The sequence below is a fragment of the Miscanthus floridulus genome, chromosome 1, assembly GCF_019320115.1.
Source record: "Miscanthus floridulus cultivar M001 chromosome 1, ASM1932011v1, whole genome shotgun sequence".
In the NCBI taxonomy this organism is placed as follows: Eukaryota; Viridiplantae; Streptophyta; class Magnoliopsida; order Poales; family Poaceae; genus Miscanthus; species Miscanthus floridulus.
Window position 1 is genome coordinate 172,785,964 of NC_089580.1, and position 24,256 is coordinate 172,810,219.

At 43.1% G+C, this 24,256-nt stretch overlaps 1 protein-coding gene across 1 annotated transcript; it reads right to left on the minus strand.

Moving 5' to 3' along the window:
• Nucleotides 1–18,690: 18,690 nt before the first annotated feature.
• On the minus strand, nucleotides 18,691–23,101 carry LOC136502511 (small GTPase LIP1-like). The gene is made up of 7 exons (XM_066497786.1): nucleotides 22,736–23,101; nucleotides 20,508–20,599; nucleotides 20,287–20,425; nucleotides 19,608–19,912; nucleotides 19,458–19,511; nucleotides 19,242–19,369; nucleotides 18,691–19,113 (listed from the first exon to the last, which is right to left on the minus strand). Exons 1-7 carry the CDS (start codon nucleotides 22,839–22,841, stop codon nucleotides 18,918–18,920), a joined length of 1,020 nt encoding a protein of 339 aa, XP_066353883.1. The 5' UTR covers nucleotides 22,842–23,101; the 3' UTR covers nucleotides 18,691–18,917.
• Nucleotides 23,102–24,256: the final 1,155 nt, after the last annotated feature.

Below are 24,256 nucleotides of genomic sequence, written 5' to 3' on the forward strand. Positions count from 1 at the left end.
TAACTGCTATGCTCCTAATGGTCTCATCCTGCTAAGCTGTAGTCTTTGGCACCTCTAGACATTGGCTCAGCTGGCTAGGTGTCCTCACTACACTATGTTGGATCATCTAAGTCATGTTGTATGCAGGGAACTCTGTAGTAGCACCACTATACACTGCCAGCATCTCTGGTGGCCTCACAATAACTATCCTGTGGATTAGGAATGTAATACCATGAGCATATGGCAACTGCCTGTGACCTCTGAACCCCTCTACAATAGTATCCTCCATCTCTGTTAGAAGGAGATCCCAAATGTCAAACACTATCTGCTGCATCAGAGTGTTCAGTAACCATAACTATATGCGAGTCAAGCCCTCACGATACCCCATCCTCAGAAGTAGTGTCCTCCTCATAACAGCATCAAGCACTCTAGTAGTGGGAGTGAGATCACTAAGTGTCCTGCTCGACCCCTCACCGAATGGCTCTGTGAAGCAATGGTAGACTAGATCTGTAGGGAGCACCATACCGCCATGAGGGCGTCTAGGGGGCGATGTCTATCCATAGCAAACCTCATGTAGCTAGATGGGCTGCTCCTAAAGCCTGAGTATCTCTCTGACTCTAGTGCTCGTTAGCCTGTAATCTCTATCTCTAAATGCAAAGTGTATAAATCTATGCTGCGGGTCAATCCAGAGTGTAGCATAGAACTTATGGATCCAAGATGGAATATATAAGCCTATCTATCCAAGTAAATCTATCAGCCCTAGTAGGTAAGCTAGGTAAGGGCAAATATGCTCTCCAGCTGCTGCTACAATGGTCTTAATGTTACACACCCTCTAAGATCTGAATACTGCCCCACTGTTAAGATATGCATTATAAAAGTCTTCCTATAGTTGTGTGTAGAAACTCTCTAAAGCACGCTCATCCTACCTCGGTGGAAACCACTGCTCAAAGTCCACAAATCTGAGCTGCTGAACTTGCTTGGCCATGGTGGCCCTCAAATCCAAGTGAGTCACTAAAGGCGGACCCTGTGGTCTAGGCAGTGGGCGAGAATCCCTCCGTTGTGTCTCTGACCTCGGTGTGACTGGAGCACAGGTATGACTAGAGCGATGAAGTTATGGCTGAGGTGCCTGCTTTGTCTCCTCGGCCTACTTTTCCTCCTAAGTCTACTCTACTGGCTGTGGCTGCTGCTGTGACTCCCCCTGAGGCTGACTCTCATCAATAGCCACACGTCGTCCCCTAACCATGAGGGTCCTAGCTGGACCACCATGACGGCGCTCAACCTACTCAAGTGCAGCCCTCATAGATGGAGAAAGCTAATCTACAATAACAACACCACTCTAAGCACCTCCTCTCTCTGTGCACTCTGTGGCCTCTACAACTACATCTGCTCTCACTGTATCTGCATCAGGGTACTTGTGCTTCTACGTCGCTAGCTTCTTTGTCGCCTTGCCTTTTGCATCTGTAGGCTGGCGAGGCAGGGGACTCGGATCCTCATCACTGGGACCTCCTCCGGCATTCTTGACATGAGCCATCTGATGAATCTAAAAGGAACAACTGCCCTGACAAGAATCAACAACCAACTGTCACTTCTAAGGCTTGGCCTCGATTCATACTTGTGGGCTTAGCCCTGAGTTGACTAACAACTACAAATAGGACCACAACAGCACTAACTAGCTGCATGATAGAATAGATAGAATATACAAAATAAATACAATATATCTAAAGATACGAAATCCTAGGAAGAAAGCAATTAGAAACAAAATTAGAAACGAGGGCTTGCTACCTGATGAGCCGGCAAAACGACGAGTATAGGAACAGATCAGGGAACCACTGGTTTGGCTAGGGTTTGCAGTGGCATGGATCGGCGGTGCACTATGGTGAAGGGGCACGGTGAGTAGTGGCTAGGGCACCGGGAGCGTTAGGGCAGAGGCTCAGCGGTGCTTGGGCAGAGCACGTTCATGGCGGTGTGGACTGGGGGTAGCGCTAGGAGCAGTGGCGCGTGCGAGCATGGAGGCGGTGCTAGGGCATGGGCGGTGGTGGCACGGGAGCTACACAGGCGGCAGCAGCGCGGCTATGGGCAGGAAACGCAAAGCAGAGGTGCGGGCAGCGGCAACGTGGGTAGGGCTCGACGGTGGTAGGCATGGGCAGGTACGGTGACGTTGGGATGTGGCGGCACGAGCAGGCAGGGCACGATAGTGCGGGGAGCACAGTGGCGCTGCAGCGGTGGCGCGGGCGTGGATGGCGGTGTTGGAGACGGCGGCTCGGGCGATGTCGGTGTGGCGAGGATAGAGATTAGGTCAACGTGCACAGAGATTATATGGTGGCTCCCACGGAGTAGAAAAGGAAATGGAGAAAAGAGTTAGATTTCTGCATGTTTTCTACTGATCGGATGCTCCGGTGGCAGCGAACGGACATTGCCACCCAGTGTCTGGTCGATTCTAGAGAGGTCCAAAACCCCTGGAATTACAATCAGACGTGTCCGGTGAACCCCGACCGAACGCAGGCAGAGTCCGGTGCAAGCTGTCTCCTTCGTCTTAGATCGACCGGACGCTGGATTGCCATCTGACCGGACGCTGGGAAAGCACTATTTTAGCGTCCGGGCACTCCTTCTCAGCAGCAGTTCACCTCCTATGAACTAACCGAATGCTGGACTTCATAGTCCAGTGCAGCGTCTAGTGACTCTTTTTTCAGCAAATCTTCAAAGTCCTTCATGCTGCCTGTTCCCAATCAAGTCCCAACTTCAATAAGATCCAAATAAACATCAATTAGGACTGATGTGAGTGACCTCTCTCAAACCCTCTATTTTTTCAAAATATTTTGACTTAGACTATAACTCTTTTTAAGAAAATAGGCAATAAGAGGGCAATTGAAGATAAACGAAAAAGCAACATTCATGCATATGCAATACAATACTTGAAAGTAAATCTAGTTGATTGTCAAGTTTGATCCAAGGTTAAGCTTCTTCACACACTTTTTGGTGGTTATCTTAACCATGTTAGACAAGCCCTATATGCATCACCATAAAAAGTAATCATGTTGTATATTACAATGCAATGCAAGGGACAACACAAGCTCAATTTTTAGTGAAGTTACTAAAATCAAGAACATTGAGCTCATTCCGCAATCGACAAAAAGTCGCCTCATCTAGCGGTTTAGTGAAGATATCCACCAATTGATCCTCAGTCCTTACACCTTCTAATGAAATATCATTCTTTGCAACATGATCTCTAAAAAAGTGATGGCGGATATCTATGTGCTTGGTGCAATAGTGTTGAAATGGATTATTTGCAAGTTTTACCGCACTTTCATTGTCGCACAAAAGAGATATTTTTTCTTGAACTACACCATAGTCTAGCAAAGTTTGTTTCATATAAAAAATTTGTGCACAACAAGCACTCACGGCAATGTATTCCGCTTCGACGGTGGATAAAGCCACACTATTTTGTTTCTTGGAGGACCAAGACACAAGTGATCTACCAAGCAAATGACACCCTCTGGATGTGCTTTTTCTATCCACTTTGCAATCGGCATAATCCAAATCGGAATAGCCAACTAATTTAAATATAGCTCTTTTGGGATACCAAAGGCCAATGCTTGGTGTGTGCTTAATATACCTAAGGATTCTTTTAACGGCAATCAAATGAGTTTCCTTAGGATTAGCTTAAAATCTAGCACACATACACATACTAAACATGATGTCGGGCCTAGATGTGGTTAAATATAACAAGCTACCAATCATAGAGCGGTAGAGAGTTTGATCAACTGTGTTACCTCCCTCATCTAGGCTGAGATGTCCATTAGTTGACATTGGTGTCTTGATTGGCTTACATTCATCTATCTTGAATCTCTTGAGAAGATCATTTGTATATTTCTCTTGAGAGATAAAAATCCCTTCTCTCATTTGCTTGACTTGAAAACCAAGAACGAATGTAAGCTCTCCAATTATTGACATCTCGAACTCCTTCGACATCAATTCACCAAACTCTTTGTAAGAATCTTTATTTGATGATCCAAAGATAATATCATCAACATACACTTGACAAATAAAGATGTGTCCATCAAACTTCTTGGTGAATAGTGTGGTGTCGACCTTTCCAATGGTGAAGCCCTTCTCAATGAGGAAGTCCCAAAGACGCTCATACCAAACTCTTGGGGCTTGCTTAAGCCCATATAGCACCTTGGACAACCTATAAACATGATTAGGATATCTAGGGTCTTTAAACCCGGGAGGTTGATCAACATAGACTAGTTCATTAATAAAGCTATTTAAAAATACACTTTTCACATCCATTTGATATAGTTTCATGCTATGATATGATGCATATGCAAGGATGATATGAATGACTTCTAGTCTTACAACCGGTGCAAAGGTCTCTCCAAAATCCAAACCTTCAACTTGAGAGAACCTCTTTACAACTAGTCTTGCCTTGTTCCTCACAACTACGCCTTGATCATCTTACTTATTGCGTAACACCCACTTTGTTATAATGACTCTTGTACCTTTTGGCTGCTCTTCAAGAGTCTAAACTTCATTGTGGGTGAAGTTGTTTAACTCTTCATGCATGACATTTATCCAATCCGGATCTCAAAGAGCTTCTTCTACCTTAGTAGGCTCAAAATAAGAGATAAAAGAGTGATGTGCAATAAATAAAGCAAGTTTTTATGAGTGGGTCATTACACCCTTTGATGGACTCCCTATGATGAGATCTTGTGGATGATCTTATAGTAGAGGTGTGTTTATTCTATTGACCACTTGAGGAGGAGGTTGTGGAGCATCAACATCTTATGCTTGTACCACCATTTGATCATGAGAGACATGAGTGTCTTCATTTTCTACTCTCCCATCTTTATCACCATCTTGTGGCATATTTGATGAAGAAGATGGATCAATTACTTGTACATCATCTTTAGGCTTGATGTCTCCAACCGAAATGTTCTTCATAGCCTCTCTCAATGGTTCATCACCTACATTATCAAGATTCTTATGTGCTCCTTGGGAGTCATTAGATTTATCAAATTTCACATCATATGTTTCTTCAACCAAGCCGGTGGCATGATTAAATACTCTATATGTTTTGGACTTTAATGAGTAACCAACAAGAAAACTAATATCGTAGCGTCTTTGAAACTTCCCTAAGTGTTGCCGCTTCTTGTAGATGTAGCATTTGCAACCAAACACCCTAAAGAAGGAGACGTCCAGCTTTTTCCCATTGAGCAACTCATAAGGTGGCTTGTAAAGGAACTTTTAAAGGAATAGGCGGTTAGATGCATAGCATGTGGTGTTGATAGCTTCCGCCCATAGAGTTTTGGGGGTGTTGTACTCATCTAGAATTGTTCTTGCAAGAGTGATCAATGTCTAGTTCTTTCTATCAACTACACTATTTTGTTGAGGAGTATATGTTACGGAGACCTCATGCTTGATCCCAACTTCATCAAATAGGCTTCAATGTTTGTGTTGTCAAATTCCTTCCCATTGTTACTTCTAATTTTCTTGAGCTTCACTTCAAATTCATTTTATGCTCTCTTAGCAAACTTCTTGAAGCAAGATGCAACTTTGGATTTGTCATGAAGGAAGAATACCCATGTGTATCTTAAATAGTCATCAATAATCACAAAACAATTAAGATTTTCTCCTAAACTTTTGTATGTTATTGGTCCAAATAAGTCCATATGAAGGAGTTCTAGCACTCTTGTGGTTGATATGAAAGCTTTTGTTGGATGAGTATTTGCAACTTGCTTGCCGGCTTAACATGCACTACAAAGTTTGTCCTTCTCAAACTTCACATCCTTCAACCCTCTCACCAAATCATTCTTCATTAGCTTCTTGAGTGAGCTCATCCCAACATGAGCAAGTCTTCTATATCATAGCCACCTAAGTATTGTTTTGGTGAATAGTCATATTTTTAAGTTAGCATCTTCGAAGGTAAAATCCACTAAGTATAGGTTGTTGTATCTAAATCCTTTGAATATCACTTGATCATCATCCTTCTTAGATACAACAACTTCCTTCTTGGTGAACAAGCATTGGAAGCCAAGATCATATAATTGTCCAACGGATAGCAAGTTGAAGCTCAATGAACCAACATAGTGCATATTTGAGATAGAATGATCATTTAATGTTGCCACTTTACCCGATCCTTTAACCTTGCCCTTAGTATTATCTCTAAATGTGATTCTTTCTTGTCTATCTACTTCTTTATCTAGTGAGGTGAATATATGAGGATCACCGGTCATATGTTGTGTGCAACCACTATCAATAACCCAATGACTTTTGCCGGTCTTATAGTTCACCTACACACAAGAGATCAAGCTTTAGGAACCTAAACTTATTGAGGGCCCTTCACCTTCTCAACAAGTGACTTTGCAACCCAAATTTTCTTAGGCCTATTCTTATTTGGAGATCCTAAGAATATGACTTTCATATTTCTACTAGAATCCTTTCTAAGCATGTAATGAGCATTGAAGGCAAAAGGTCTAGCATGCTTGGGCAAGGGTTATGGTGGTGGAGTTTGGCACTCATGGTCAAAGTGGTCTTCTTATCCACATTCAAAACACTTCTTTGGCTTTGTCTTTTGTTGTTGTTGAGCTTGAGCCTTCTTCTCTTTGTTTGCCCTATACCTAATGCCACTTCTATCCATCTTCATGACGGTGTTCATTAGTAGCTCACTTTAAAGATGCTTTCCTTTTGTAAACTTGCTCAATCTAATCTTGAGATGCTCTTTCTCCAACTTGAGCTTCTTGTTCTCTTCCTTGAGAGCATCATTATTTTTCTCTTGCTTGAGCTTCTTGTTCTCTTCTTTGAGCTTCTCATTCTCAAGAATCAAGTCACCATCATGATCACTAGTCTCAAGTACTATGGTGTTGATGGTCTTGAGCTCTTCAAGATCTTTCTAGAGCTTTTCATTGTCATTCTTGAGCTTGACAAACTCATCATAATCATCGGCCTTAACCACTTGCTTGCCCTTGCTACTAGAACTTTGCTCAATGCTCTCAATGATCAAATCATCACATGATATAGCTATATCAATCTTAACAACATTGTTAGTAGCATCATGTGGCTCATTGGATAGAAATTCTTGAGCAATGACAAGATTATAATGATTAATCTTAAGAGTAGTATATTCTTCTTTTAGCTTGTTATGACTAGTGATGAGCTCTTTGTGCATCCCCTCAAGTTTATCATGTTTATCTTTAAGCTCTTTCTTAGAAGATTTGAGCTCCATGAGTTTGGATGATATAGCATCATTTGCTTCTCTAAGCTCAACACTAGCTTTTTCGGCTATATCACATTTTACTAAAAGTGAATCATTCTTAGCCTCTAGTTTTTCATTCTTAGCTCTACTCTTTCTAATGATCTTAGTGTATTGATTTAGCAATTTAACAAGATCATCATAAGAAGGTGATTCATATTCATCATCATCACTATCGCTACCATCATTGCTAGCATGTTCATCACCACTACTATCCTCATTTGATACCTTGTGATCACCCTTGGCCATAAGGCATAGGTGTGTAGGGGATGATGGCGGTGGTGGCGGTGAAGATGATGAAGAGTCAATAACAATGGTGGCCACCTTCTCATTGTCACTATCATCATCGGATGAGCCACTAGATAAATCAATGTCCATGAGCCAATCACCGACAATGTATGCCTTTCCACTTTTCTTCTTCTTGTGGAAGTCCTTCTTCTTGCCATCTCTCTTCTTGTATGGCTTGTTGTTTCTTCTTCTCATCTTCTTCTTTATTGCTTGAGTCATCTTTCTTGCCCTTGTACTTATTCTTGTACCTGTCTTTCTTGGACTTTGTGCATTGATATGTTAGATGACCAAGTTCTCCACAATTATAGCAATCCATCTTGGAGATTGGCTTCCTTCTAGAGCTTGTGAAGAACTTCTTCTTCTTGCCATCAAACTTGATGCCACTCTTGTTGAGCTTCTTTAGCATCTTGGTGGTTCTATTCATCATGAGAGCAAGGCTTGTATCATCAACTTCATTATCACTTGAGCTCTCATACTCAAGCCTTGCTTTGCTCTTCTCTTGGTTAGCTTTGAATGCTAAGTCTTTTTCTTTCTTCTTAGTAGAGGATAAGCCATCTTGTGGCGTGATGTGCATGTACATCTCATGAGCATTGATCTTTCCCAAGATTTATGTTGGTGTAGCGGTGGAAAGATCACCTTGATGAAGCACGGTCACAATATGCCTATATTTGTCAATGGGAAGGACACTCAAGATCTTACAACATCGGATGGTTGCATTTGAGTGAGTCCAAGCCCATTGACTTCCTCTACAAGAACATTCAAGCGTGAATACATTTTATTAGCACATTCTTTGAGAAGCATCTCAAAAGAGTTAAGCTTTTTCATGACAAGATGATAGCGTTCCTCACGCTCACTCTTTGTTCTCTCATGGAGCGCACAAACGTCCAACCATAGTGCATGGGCGTCTTTGTGGTTTCTCACCTGGTTGAACACATCTTTGCAAAGGCCTCTAAAGATGATGTTTTGAGCCTTTGCATTCCATTTTTCATAATTCACCTCATCGCCTTATAGGTGTGTAGCATCCCGAGGTTTTGGGAAGCCTTGTGAGGTGGCTCTAAGTATTCCAACATCTAGAGCTTCTAAATATGTCTTCATGCGGATTTTCCAATATGGAAAATCATCCCCCTCAAAGATAGGAGGAGGTTCATCCCCGTGAGACATATTTCTCTTGGCGATTAAGCCTAAATACGTGAGCACGAGGCTCTAATACCAATTGAAAGGATCAAGATGCCCAAGAGGGGGGGTGAATTGGGCTCATTCTAAATTTCTTTGCAATAATTAAGTCCTATGGTTAGCCCAATTAACCCCTTGTGCCTAGAAAGTGTATCTATTGATCTACCGTATAAAAGTTTAGCAACTTATGTTCCAATCCTACTCTAGCATGGCAATTCTATGAATATAAATGACAAGAATTGAATTGTTCAAAGTAAATGCTCAAAGTATATAGATAAGGAGGAACACGGCGATGTTTTGCTAAGATATCGGAGAGTCACCACTCCTCACTAGTCCTCATTGGAGCACCCGCACAAGGGTGTAGCTCCCCCTTGATCCATGCAAGGATCAAGTGCTCTCTACGTGTTGATTATTCGACACTCTGTCGTGGTGAATCACCCACAACCGCTCACAACTTGAGTTGGGTCATCCACAAGCTCTACCGAATGATCACCAAACTCCCAATCACCACCAAGCCATCTAGGTGATGGCGATCACTAAGAGTAACAAGCATGAACTCTCACTTGACCACGACAAGCCTAATGAGAAGGGTGGATACACACTTTGCTACTCTTGATCTCACTAATGAGGGCTCTCTTTGGGATTCTTAAATCTCAATCACCTCACTTGGACCTTGCTCTTCTTGGCACTCTCAAAGGTGTTTCTTAGCTATTAAAATGAGCAAAAGTGCCTCCACACACGAATGGAGGAAGTATTTATAAGCATGGCTAAAAAATAAACCATTATGTGCCTCTACGGGGAGACCGAACGCTCTGGTCAGTTCTCCCCGAACTCCAGTGTTGACCGAACGCGTCTGGTCGTGATTTTCCCTGTCTGGAACCTTACTAGAGTCGACCAGATGCTGGAACTCAGCATCCGATCAACACTGACCGGACGCGTCCGGTCGTGATTTTCCGTCTCTAGAACCTTACTGTAGGACTGTTCGCCTAAACGGTCATTTAGCCCGTTTACACACCGTGTAAACGCTACATAGTGGTGCACTGTTTCCGTTTAATCACCTGTTTACCCATTTAATTGACTGTTTAGCCCGTTTAATAGGACGTTTTGCCCGAATAATGGCTAAATGGTAGGTGATCGACTGTTTACCATTTAGCGTTTAGGAAAACATGGTGACCAGACGCTAGGACTCAGCGTCTGGTCACTTCACCTCTTAGCGTCCGGTCACTTCTAGATGACTTCACCTTGATCAAATGAACTGACCGGACTCTGCGGTAGCGTCTGGTCACACCGAAGCCAGCGTCCGGTCAGTATTTGACCCTCCATTCATTTCCAACTCTCGATCATATGTGAATGAGGTTTGCTCCAATGGATCTAAGGGCTTTTTAGAAGCTACCTAGTGCTAGGTTTAGCAAGTGTGCACCACACCTAACCCACTAGACTCACCTAGGTCAAGCTACCTGTCCATACCTCCCTTAATAGTACGGCCAAAGGAAAAACAAAGTCCTAAACTACTCTAAGCGTCTATTTAACTCCAATCGACACTTAGAACTAGTCCATCCTTAACCTTGTCGTCCATCCTTTGAAAACTAAATTGATTTCCATTGTAGGGGCATGACCACCATGATAGCCCAATCGATCTCCATTACCATGACCTAACTTAATTGCCTCTACAAAACACACATTAGTCATAGTAATCACGTATTATGATTAATCACCGAAACCCAACTAAGGGCCTAGATGCTTTCATCGTGACCTTGGGGTCGGGCGAGACGGATCCCGTGACCTTAGGGTTGGGCGAGATGGATCCTGTGACCTTTGGGGTCGGGCGAGATGGATCCCATGACCTTGGGGTTGGGCGAGACAGAGCCTGCACCAAGGGGTTGGGTGAGACAGATCCCGCGTCCTTAGGGTCGGGCGAGACAGATCTTGTACCCAAGGTTTCTGGCGAGACCATTTAATACGTCTTGAGCCATCTAGGAAAGTCAGCATGGGCACTAACTTCCTTGTGCCGCGACTCAAGCTTGTTAGTGCCTCTCTTCAAGTGCGACAGTGCCGCACCACGCAAGACAGCAAGGGTAATAGTGAAGTGTAGACTATCTTGGCTGTGAATCTGAGGATGCTTGTGGTTGTTTGAGCACTTGGTAGCACATATTAGCTTAAGCATCGTGTCCCCCTTTATAGTACGACTTTTCTTATACTCAAATTTAAGATATAAAAGAATCTTAAACCTCTTTTGAGTTTGAAGCCATCTATATTTATAATTGGGGGCTCCTCCGTTTTATGTAGTATCCTTGAATATAAATTTCCTGCTTGTCATCTCAATAAATTTCATTAGTTCTCCATTTGCGTGGTCGTTATCATCAAAACCCATAATTAAGGCTTGATTGCACTTTCAATCTTTCCCTTTTTGGTGATTGATGACAACCCAATTAGAGCTTACAAAAGATATGAAATAAATACTCAGACTTTTTGAGCCATGGGTGTAAAGCCTCCCCCTAAGTATATGAATAGAGAATTGAATTCTCAAATTGGCATAAGAAGCCAAGATTCACATTTTAGTAAAAGTGATGGGGATCCCTCTACATCCATGCTCCTATGGGGTACTGCATACTGTGTCAGGTATGTAAAACATGATGCAAATGATAGTTTATGCACAACATGGTTTGCTGTTGCAGCTGGGTGCGGCACTTCCACACTTGCTGTAATAGCACAGATCAGAACAGACACCACACAACATGTGATACATATAAAGATATATATTCTAGCATAAATGTTTCACAAGCAACAACATAGATTAATATATGTCCATATCCCAACCATATATAAAGTACTTAAGTAGCAGTATTACATAAATAGAGTTTCTAATAGATCTAAGGGCTTTTTAGGAGCTACCTAGTGCTAGGTTTAGCAAGTGTGCACCACACCTAACCCACTAGACTCACCAAGGTCAAGCTACCCATCATACCCCCTTAATAGTTTGGCCAAAGAAAAAACAAAGACCTAAACTACTCTAAGCGTCTCTTCAACTCCAATCGACACTTAGAACTAGTCCATCCTTAACCTTGTCGTCCATCCTTTAAAAACCAAAATGATTTCCATCATAGGGGCATGACCACAATGATAGCCCAATCGATCTCTATTACCATGACCTAACTTAATTGCCTCTGCAAAACACATGTTAGTCATAGTAATTATGTATTGTCATTAATCACCAAAACCCAACTAAAAGCCTAGATGCTTTCACCGTGACCTTGGGTCAAGCGAGACGGATCCCGTGACCTTGGGGTCAGGCGAGACAGAGCCCGCACCAAGGGGTCGGGCGAGATGGATCCCATGACCTTAGGGTCGGGCAAGATGGATCTCGCGACCTTTGGGGTTGGGCGAGATGGATCCCGTGACCTTAGGGTTGGGCAAGACAGAGCCCACACCAAGGGGTCGAGCGAGACGGATCCCGCGACCTTAGGGTCGGGCGAGATGGATCCCGCACCCAAGGTTTTGGGCGAGACCATTTAATACATCTCGAGCCATCTAGGAAAGTCAGCGTGGGCGCTAACTTCCTTGTGCCATGACTCAAGTGTGTCAGTGCCTCTCTTCAAGTGCAACAGTGCCGCACCACGCAAGACAGCAAGGGTAATAGTGAAGTGTAGACTGTCTTGGCTGTGAATCTAAGGATGCTTGTGGTTGTTTGAGCACTTGGTAGCACATATTAGCTTAAGCATCGTGTCCCCCTTTATAGTATGACTTTTCTTATACTAAAATTCAAGATATCAAAGAATCTTAAACCTCTTCTGAGTTTGAAGCCATCTATATTTATAATTAGGGACTCCTCCATTTCATGTAGCATCCTTAAATATAAATTCCCTGCTTATCATCTCGATAAATTTCATTAGTTCTCTAATTGCATGGTCATTATCACCAAAACCCATAATTAAGGCTTGATTGCACTTTCAATCTTTCCCTTTTTGGTGATTGATGACAACCCAATTAGAGCTTACAAAAGATATGAAATAAATACTAAGACTTTTCGAGCCATGGGTGTAGAGCCTCCCCCTAAGTATATGAATAGATAATTGAATTCTTAAATTGGCATAAGAAGCCAAGATTCACATTTTAGTGAAAGTGATGGGGTCCCTCTACATCCATGCTCCTGTGGGGTGCTACATACTGTGTCAGGTATGTAAAACGTGATGCAAATGATAGTTTATGCACAACATGGTTTGCTGTTGCAGCTGGGTGCGGCACTTCCGCACTTGCTATAATAGCACAGATCAGAATAGACACCACACAATATGTGATACATATAAAGATATATATTCTAGCACAAATGTTTCACAAGCGACAACATAGATTAATATATGTCGATATCCCAACCATATATAAAGTACTTAAGTAGCATTATTACATAAATAGAGTTTCTAATGGACTCTCAAACTCTCACCTAACAAAGATTATTCTAAACAGATACGAACACAGCAACCTCCATGGCGTCGAAAAAGTTGTTGACCCCTCTAATTCCCTCCTTTGGCATAAAACATCAAAAATAGAAGAAAAGAAGAAAGATCAACACCTACTCATCATCTCCCTGGATGTCCATCCAATCAATATCATCACCTCCTGTAGCCCTAGCACCTCCTGTAGTAGTCTTAGCACCACCATCACCATCATCGTCGTCGAAGTCAATACGTGCACGGCCCTGACGGTGAGTAGTGGCGGTGGAGCGATTGGAACGAGTGGAACGCCTCAGCTCCTGTCTTTGATGGTATCCCTCTAGGGTCTCATCCCAATCTGCTGCTCGTCCCTGCTCCTCCTCCTCATCATCTGAATCTGTGTTGGAGAGACTCAGAAGGTCATACTATGGAGGAGGTGGAATAGGAGGAAGTGGTGGAAGGTCCTGTACATGCTGCTAGCGCTTCTCAAGCTATGTCTCATACGCTCTGTTAGCTGCATAGGTGCACTTGCCGAAGATTACCTTCAACCACTTGCCAAAGTTCTTCATCTTGCCTCCTCTACGAGACCTAGAGCGGGAAGATTCAAGGATGTCTACATGAGCATGAGAGCTCCCCGATCCCTAAGTAGCTGCAGCTGGCTGGGTCTTCTCAATTTTGTAGACGGTGTGCATCCCATCCTTCAGAAAATAAAATCCAGTGACCCACTCAATCATGAACTTAAGGTAAGAGACATAGAGCAGTCCCCTCCTCCATCCTCTACTGCAAATCTCAACTTAGTCCACATAAATCTAGGGACATTGAACCTATCCCCACCTAGAGCAAATCTAGCCAACATATTTCTCACATAGTTATTAATATCTGAGGCTGCTCCAACCTTTGGGTTGATGGTGTTCCTGATGAGGTTGTTGAGGATGTAATAGAAGCTATGTAGACCACTCCTCTTGCCATCTACAATCCTTCTATCTCTCCACATGTAACTAATGTCATGGATCTCAGCTCGAGGCTCATCATGAATGTAAGTGTAACCTCTGTGCTCCTCCCCAAAGCCAAGACTCTGGCTAAAAGTGACAAAGTCAACTCGATAGTGCCAACCATCAGTCATCTGATGAATCTTATCAGAGCTTTGGTCATAGAAGTATGTGGTATGAAACTGTGCAAGGACCTCCTCATTCCAGTTATACTGGAAACCCATGATGTCTGAAAGCTGGAACCTATCACAAATTTTGATTACCTTATCAAACTCAGGCTCCTCCTTCTCATGCATCTCATCCCAATAAATGTACTACATCTTGATGATCTTGGTTTTCTTGGATGCAAGAATGGTTGTGGCATAAAAGTTGGAATGAAACTCATTCCAGAATCTATAATCAATGCCAAAATCCTTACGCATTGCATAGGGATTGATCCCCCTTGCCTCTTCCACTATCTTCTAACTCTTGGAATAGTTGACAACTGCATGCTAGTGGGAGTCATCTGGAGGTCTCATGATGATCTCATCCTCAAAATCTCTCATGTATCTGCCATCAAACTCAGAGAGATGCTATGGGGTGTTAGGAATGACATCAGTGGTATGACCTATCATCTCCAGCCTCTCCTCATCTTCAATGTGTTGCTCGTGCCTCCTCCTGTCACCAAGTCCCCTTGGAGCTGCACTACTGTCTGCTGCTATTGACATCCCTCGACCACGGCGAGGTGGATCCTTGTCTCTTTGCTCATTCATCTTTCTTTTCCCCTTCGGTCATTATCTCTGTGCTCCATCTTCTCAAACGAGAATATGAGAGGATAAGAGGAAGAATAAATGGGCCCCATAGTAAAACCGTTTAGGTCAAATCCCAAATGAGATTCAAAGTGTGGCACTACCGCATGCCTAGCCCGGCACTGCCGTAGAGCGGCACTGCCGCACTCCCCAAAACAGTGGGAGTTAGTTATAATCTATATGACTCTCTTTATAAGATATGGACACATATCACCTATATACTATGACCAGAAACAAAACAATCAATATAGACCTTGATCATGATACATAAGTTGCCTTTTATAAATAATTTTCATGCATAATATGAAAAATTTTCAACTCTTTTGCCTAGATACTAGTTTATCAAACAGAGGCATGCTACAACACATCATTTTGGCTTCATTAAGCATCTGTGAGATAACCAATTTCCTGTTTCACACTTAGAGAAAATGTTAGATCTTTAATCGTGTTGTGATTCAATCATCCAAAATCCACTAAAGGGCTAGATGCACTTTCAACAATAATTTATCCTGTGGTTCGGCTCGCCACCAAGGCTTGCCTACCTCCACATTGTTCAGGTTATCCACTAAGGCTTAGAGCTTTCTAGCCCTTCCTCGTTCTCAAGTCAAGAGACTTAACTCTTGAGATGAGGGGTGAGTTTACTAGCTTCAAGAGATCGTGACAAACCTCCCGGGACTGCCACACAAGTTGGCAAGCTCCACGGGCGACGCTCTAGCCGGCTAGGAGCCAAGCTCCAAGAGTAACAAACACAACCGTCGGCCAAAACATGAACCAAGTGCTCTTTAGAGTTGTGAAATCAATGGAGCTGCTCTCTAATCGAGTTTGTGACCCTTTTTCCTTAAGAATTGATGGAGAAATCAATGGATTTGCTTGAGGGCTTGAGGTCAACAATGGAGGAAGAGAGAGAGCTCCTGCTCTGCTTTAGACGTGCTCAAGTGAGGAAAAAGAGGCATGTGACCATTGGGAAGAAAGGGGAAAGGTATATATATACCCCTCAGCCCCCAACGGTCACTTAAATCACAGATAGCCGTTGGGAAGGAAAGAGAAAGGTATATATACCCCCAGCCCTCAACGGTCACCGCACCCAAGGGGTCGGGTGAGACAAAGTCCGCGGCCTCGAGGTCAGGCGTGACGGAGCCCGTGGCCTAGAGGTCAGGCGAGATGGTGCCCACGACTTTAGGGTTGGGTGAGACAGAGCCCGCGACCTTGGGGTCGGGCGAGACGGATCCCCCGACCATGGGGTCGGGCGAGACGGAGCCCGCACCAAGGGGTCGGGCGAGACGGATCCCGTGATCTTGGAGTCGGACGAGACGGATCCCGCACCCAAGGGGTCGGGTAGCCATCCGGGGAAGTCAACGTGGTAGCCACCCAAGGGGTCAAGTGCGTCAGTGCCTCTCTTCTAGTGCGACAATGCCGCACCACGCAAGACAGCAAGGGTAATAGTGAAGTATAGACTGTCTTGGTTGTGAATCTGACGATGCTTGTGGTTGTTTGAGCACTTGGTAGTACATATTAGCTTAAGCATCGTGTCCCCTTTATAGTACGGTTTTTCCTATACTCAAATTCAAGATATAAAAGAATCTTAAACCTCTTTTGAGTTTGAAGCCATCTATATTTATAATTGGGGGATCCTCCGTTTCGTGTAGCATCCTCGAATATAAATTCCCTGCTTGTCATCTCGATAAATTTTATTAGTTCTCTAACTGCGTGGTCATTATCACCAAAACCCACAATTAAGACTTGATTGCACTTTCAGACGCGACATATATAGATATAGCTGTCATCAAGGAGATACCTTACGTCCTAAGGTGAGTTTGTCAATCTTACACCTTGTTATGCAGCACTACTTCAGCAGTACTTTTCAGCGAACGAACAGTATTTTCCTCTCACAACAAATCAACATAAGCATCAGCATAAGCCAAATTTCAACGAAACGAACAGGGCCTTAAGATTTTTCGGGTCAGAGTATATCAATATTACACAAACAAATAAAATCCATATTGTTTAATTTCAAGATTCGTTTTTGATTAAAATCAACGGACACACTGTCCAGAAACTGAATATAATAATTCAAGGAACTTATATTGTGGATAACACATGTAGTAGCATGACAAAAGGAATATAATGCCCCCTTGACGTCTTAAAGCCGAATTTGCAGAAATACAAGTACTACCAACTACCTTCGTCCGGAGAAAAGATGTAAAAAAAATTCTAAAATTTAACTAAATTTATATAAAAGAGTATTACTATTTATAACACACAAGTGTATTAGAAAAATATATCTCATGATGAATTTAATAACACTTATTTAATGTCATTAATATTTTTTATAAACTTTGTCAAACTTAAAATGATTTGACTCGATACTACGCTAGACATTATTTTGTTGATGAAAGGAATTCTCCATACAAAAAGATGTTCACCTAGAGTAAATTTTAGGAATCACAAATGAGACTTTGGAATGCAGGATTTTTTTCCTGGTCCTGCATTTTTTTCTATGAAAAATGAACTAAATCCTGTGAAATTCATGTATAATTCTTGCGTTCCAAAGAGAGCCTAAGAAGGCCCCGTGTCCTTTTGATAATCGAGTTGTTGCTACGAGGACAAGATTTTTCTTTTTGGGTAACACAACGCGGACAATATTTTATCTTCATGGCACAAAGAAATCCTCATTAACTGGAAGAAAGAAAATAAAAGCATCATAATACGGTTTTCGATGCCAAATATTAGGGTTTAGTTGCTAAACTTTGGCATTTGGCAACCATAAAAGAGGTTTGGTATTCAGTTGCTGTATACTTGGTGAGCACATTTGAAGATGCTAACCCAGTAATTAAGGGTTTGTTTGGATCCATTATACTAATTTTAGATGCTAACAATTAGCACTAATAATGAACAAAACAAGCCATAATAACTAAGCAATATGGCTAAGAAGACCGTAGGAGCTAGCCAAACACGTTTAGCTACCTTTGTCTCTACAGAGGCCCTGTTTGGCTGGCTGAATTTGGCTGAAAAACACCCGACTAAAATACTGTAAAAGAAAAACACGGTTTCTGCTAAAAAAATAAGTCGAATAGTGTCGTTTTTTATAAGCCGAACGGGGCCTGATCAGGTCTTCGTTCCTACTGGTACGACTAGCTAGGCGCGGAGTCACGGAGTCACGGTCTTCTTCTCGAGTCCGCTCTAGTTCGCACGACCGCGCCCGACCGACGTACGCCCGGCCGAATACCAGCTGGGTTGCTGTCGCGCCGCGTGGGCGACACTTGAGAGCCAAGACGTGCGGCCATGCGCGCAGTGGGTCGACATGTGGCCGTCTGGGATGGACATGGACTGAACGTGCGGAGGGCGGGCGCGCCCGTAGAATGCTTCAGGCTCGAAACGCGACGAGCACGGGTGGCTAGCCGTAGCCGGTAAAAACGCCCGGCCGCTTGTACGGGGCCTGCGCCACGTACTGTTTTGGATTTCAGCACGCTCCATCCATGGGCGGTGATGCCGACGATGTCTGGTGCGGACCGCGGCCGTGCGGCCTGTGCAGCTGCGTTGCGTGCTTGTGCGTGTGATGATATCGCTGTTCGCTGGTCCGGTCCAAGTTGCGTGATGGGGTCGCCACCGACCAGTCGACCAGAAATCCAGAATGGTATGAGAGGATATGATCAGATCCTTCAGGACTTGAAGAACCAAAGGCTCGCCCTCATGGCCGGGGGGACTTAATCTGGCTGTGAAAGTAGTACTTCTCAACATCATCCAGCAAGTTAATAAATCAAGCTTGCCAAGTTAGACCAGATCAAGTAAAAAAACAGTTTAAAAAAATCTTCTATTTGCTTTTGTATACTGGCGTAGTATCATGTATTGCCTTCATCCCAAGTCAACACGTATTCTAAATGAATGTAGATGGAAGATAAAAAGGAAATGAAAAGGAGAAAGAATCACTTCCTAGTGATCTGATACCGACAGGAATTTAAAACAAAACAAAAGCTCACCCTGGCAGCATTCAAATGCTGCAAGCAAAGGCATTAAGCAGTTCATATCATACATCAATAATGTCTTCTCGGCTTGTTCTATTGCTGCTCACGTCCGGAAGCGACGAGGAGGAGAATCGATGATACCTGTAGTTATCCAAGGACGACACAGGCTGCTGCGGGTTCAGAGTTGGTGGCGGTGTGAGGTTCCTCTGCGCTGGGAGTGGGACTACTCCGTTGTACAAAAACCCCTCACCGCTAAGGCTGCACAGAATTATAGACAAGTAGAAGAAATTTACATTTTTGCAACCTATGTCGCAATTACGCATAGATGAATAAAGTATTCCCCATTTATGTCATCATTTTGTTTGGTTCATCTGAGCTTTGCTCACCTTTTCCTTTGGAAGCTATCGACGCCACCTCCAAGACTCTCTACAGGAAGGATGGTATCTTCTCTTGGAGTAAGGGACCAGGGACTTGGGGCAGGAGGTTCGTTTGAAAAGTATCTTCTTCTGATCAGCTGAAAAATGCATTTCAGTAGCATCACATTAATGGTGAAATATACAGAGTGGATAAAATAAACCAATGAAACTCTTCTAATAACAAACCAAGCGGAAAAACTTGATCACAGCTTCTTTGTCATATCTTGCTTGTTTAGCAGCCTACAAACAAAGCATACATGTTACCATATCACCTTCCATAAGAAAAAATGAAGTACCCTGAGGCGAGAGCAGGGGAATGCTAATAAGAGATCTAACCGACACAAGACCAGAGTTTCCAGGAAAGCTCTCTGTGAGTGGAAGTTCTTCACTGCATTGAAGAAGGCCCTGCTTCTCAGCCCATTGGCGAGCAAGATCAACAAGATTCCCCCTGCTTGCTCTTGTCCCGTCTCTTGGAAGGATATCCACTTTATTAGCAATTACCAGATAAGGCACCGGAAGTCCTCCTGGTCCACCAGATCCCAATGGAGCTGAAAATGTGCCAGTTTCAGCAACTTCAACTGCCCATTTATTCAAATTTGTCTTGGTCTTCCTCTGAGAGAGATCATAAACAAATATGACACCTGATGGATAATTTTGGAAATGGTGAATTTGATGTTTAGTATTGATCGATAAGAAGTAAGATAACTAGAAAGGACAGAGGTTTCCCTAAGAGATTCTGACAGCTGGCAAGACTAAAGTGGGAAGAAATTTAGAACCAAAGTAGAAATAAAGCAAAGAACTGACAGAAATGATATAGACAAGCACCGGGTGTGGATCAACAACTGCTAAAGGTAGCCTATGCATATTGAAGCATTGACACTAGAAAATATAATAAATAGGCCTACTATAGGAAAGATCCGCATGCCCACATAGGAAAGATCGCCAAAGATGCTTAAAAAGATCAAGGATATAAACAGTACTATGCTGGAAATAAAAAGAGTGACACAGCATGTACCATTGATTTGTGTATAGAAAATCGACCGGCATGCCTTGTACCGTTCATGTCCTGAGACATCCCAAAGCTCAACAAAGAAGTTCCTTTCAGCATCACTGATGTTATTAGATGAACCACCCGCACTTCCATAAGTAACATGCTGAAATGGTAAGCAGAAAAAGGAGTGTAATTAGACACAAATTGCAAACCCTACAAGTGACGAAAGCACAGAAAATACTCACTTTAATTCCCACAGTGCATCCTACTGTTTGAGCTGGTCGAGCAATAGCAGAACTTTTTAAAATGAGATGCACCAATGAAGATTTCCCAACACCTGAGAAGGGGGAAAGGACAATGCATACAACTAAAGAACTATAGCCAGCAGTGTAAAATTTGAAATCGTGCAACTTTATTGTGGACTGTTTAGTTGCCACTTGCCAATTCTGTAAGCACACCATATAACATGTAGGATTAAAGCAAGGAATGTAATTGAACATTTTAACTTATTCAAGGAAAAAATTAACAGAGTAGGCGTTGAAGGTAATAATGGCCTTTATATCCCTATTGTCATGTAAGTTGCAGGCCGATTGGTCCAACATGAAACTATCCGTGACTTTGTTGTTATTTCTTAGTACTTAATGAATCATGCGCATTACATGTTCTCGAAAACAAAACAGATAATTAGCAAAGCTCAGTTTGTTCTATGCTGCTTCCTTTTTTCGGTAGGTCTTACTTCAAGACATTATTCCATAACACGATATAGAGCAGGATAAGCAACGCAATCTTCAAAGAGAGATATTACAGCCATTTAAAAGTTGCACATATGCTTAGGAGAAGTGGAGTCAATGCCATGGGTATTCTTGCCAAAGGTTCACAGGTATCAAGCTTCCAGGCTAAAGGCAGCAAAGCTCCAAGAAGGGTTTAGTCTCGGTACAGTTACCACAACGTGCCACAAATAAAGGTGTCATATTTCTATTAATATTAAGATGCCAATGTGGGTGCCTGATGAGCACCCCTGAACAATTCCAACCAGAGTTTCAGATACTGGAATCAGGTTCAGAACCAGACCTGGCCAGTTAGCAATTGGCGGTTACTCTGCTTTCAAGTATGAATAGAACAGCTGAACTTGGTTAGATTAGGCGATAGACTAGTCAAAGATTCCAAATGCATGTGTGATTCTGATTTTAGTGACTTAATATGATGACAGCTTCCATTTTACAGGTCGGAAAATCACAATCCTGACAAGGCAAACAAGTGCAGCCGCATCACATGACTTCCATTCCATTGGTGTAGGACTGTAGGACATACTACTGAACATAAATACTACTGTAGGACTTACTTCAATATTTGTCCATAATATGATGGAGAGCAGGATAAGCAATTCAATCTTCAAAGAGAAATGCTATAGAGTTGCAACTCTTTAAAAGCTACACATATGCTTATGAAGGAACTAAACACAATGATGTTTCAGGCATTATTGCTCATAAGGTTCATGGCCATCAAAGCTTCCAGTTTAAAGATAACATGGCTCCAAGAAAGGGTTCAGTTCTGGATTACTTAGGACAACAGAGCACCAGTAAAGGGGCCATATTTCTGTGAAGATGCTAGGGTCAGTCCTTGATCGATAATTGGATCAGTGAGCATCCAGCCAGAATAAATTTCCAACCAGGGCTTCAGATATTGGAACCAGGTTAGAAACCAGAAATGACCGGATGGAAATTTGCAGTTACTGCTTTTAAGTATGAAATAGGATATTAAAGTTTAGCTTCAAGTATGAATAGAATATCGAAATTAACATTAGTTGATGAGCTAGGCTGGGATTAAAACTCTGCGATTTCAGTTACTCTGTACCATGACTATCCCATTGTACAGTTCGGAAAATCCTATTCCCCACAAGGAAAACTAATGTGGCTGCATCAGCTGACTTCAATTCGCCTAGTCTTATACAATACTCTACAGGCTTGGTTGACGACATGAGCCTGTATCCAGGTCTGTGTATCCAGGTCTGTGCATTACATCTAGTATGCTAGATTTAGATTTACACAAGCCGATGGGGGCACACAATAATGAAATATTCTCACCTCCCCTGCCTCTACTAGAAACAGGAGACTTCTACTGGAATACGGAGGTAAGACCAACAATTATTAAACACGGTTTGCTTGTGCAGGACGTCCAAACAGAAACCGTCAGACATTGCATATGTAATATGTTTATGCTGACTTGGATTGTGCTGCATAAGATATAACCAATCACACCATACAATATTGGCACAACTGCTGACTGCACCTAAAGTCCCTGTCCAATTCACACGGTCAGAACAGATAACGTTCGCATGCGTCACGTTGATGCAGGAACAGCCCATTTTGGAACATTTCACATTCCGAAACACCAGACAGACGATTGACAGTTAATATGATTGCCTATCATGTTCTCATGTGTCAGGTTCAGAACAAGTCGCGAAGGCACACACCTGAATCACCGACGATGAGGACGCGCACTTGGCCGAAGGGGCCGACGCCGTTCTGATCCCGGCCGCTGCCGCTGCTGCTCCGGCTGCCGCTATCCTTCCAAAACATCGCCGCCGCCGCCGCCGCTCGAACCCGACGGCGCCGACAAAAAAAGCCCCGGTGGTTAGGTCTCCGGATCAGGCCTCTACAAGACCCACCCTCATTGGCGCAATCGGCAATTCGCTGCGATGGAAGGGAAGGGAAGGGGAGGGAATGGTACGTCAGCCGTGGAGGGGTGGAGTGGAGGGGTTCGGGCACCGACAACGGAGGCCGCGGCTGGCCGCGACAGCGTGGCGAAAAGACGTGAATCTCATCTCCTTTTGGCTTTCGTTTCAAGCTGATTGCACTTTACGGGTACCATTGACTCGCAATAAAATAATGTTGCGCTTGGATCCTGACGAACGGCACATGATTACCCTTAATAGTCAATCGAGATTTTTGTGCCCGTCGGATCGCTCAACAAGTTTTTTTTTGTAATAAAAAATAAAATAAAAAGAAAAGAAACATCTAATTCGATTTGTTGCTATGCGACCGAATGCGCAGCGCTGTTAGGTTAAACAGCACAATCCCGTGCGCGTGTCACGACACGGAAGCACGACCGTTTTTGCACGATAGAATATGCGGAAAGACTACCGGCCACACGTCCGGACGGTTACGCGTGTCTAGATGCCCGCGTCTGCTCCGCTCTGTTGGTCTCTAGCAGCCTGTTCGCTTGCTCATAAACGATCGTAAATTTTTAGCTGGGAATAGTGTTTTTCTCTCACACCAAACCAGCCAGCAGTAAATAATCCACGATACGATACGGCCTCCCGAACAGGCTGTTGGATTCGTGCATCGCCCGCGTCACTTCCGCCGTCCGCGCTGGTCTCTTGGATTCGTGCGTCGCCCGCGGTAGCTCTGTTTCCAGCGCTAGCGTTCGGACCGCTCCGCTGCTCACGCTTGGATGACTCGGCCTCGTCTCCTCCACACCGGCGCCCCGCCCGCCTCTTCCATTTCCAGTGGCAAATCTGGATTTTGTCTAAGAGTATGTCATAAAAAACAATTCGGTAAATTAATCTTAGCTGTTCGGTAATAATTATAAAATTGACAACATGATTTGGTATATATGCACTCAGTAATACAATAAGGCTTAAATTCATAGACTAAGTTCAAACCATCCACTAAATATAGTATAAATAGTTCAAAAGTCATACCGATAATTGAAGTATAGGCATAAAAGCCGGAGACTTACGATGCTATTTTCTGACTATTTTATTTGACGCTTTTGAAGGGACATAAATGTCTTGATTATATCATCTTCATCAACTTCAAAGAAAATATCCCGCTAAATAAAAGTGAGTAGACAATCATCCAAAAGACTCTCGCCCATCTTATTTTTAACTTTGTTTTCACTAAAACCATTGCAGAAAATACCCTTTCAACACTTGTCGTTGCCACGGGTAGAAGCAATACCAATTTGAGGAGCTCATAAATCATATCATACA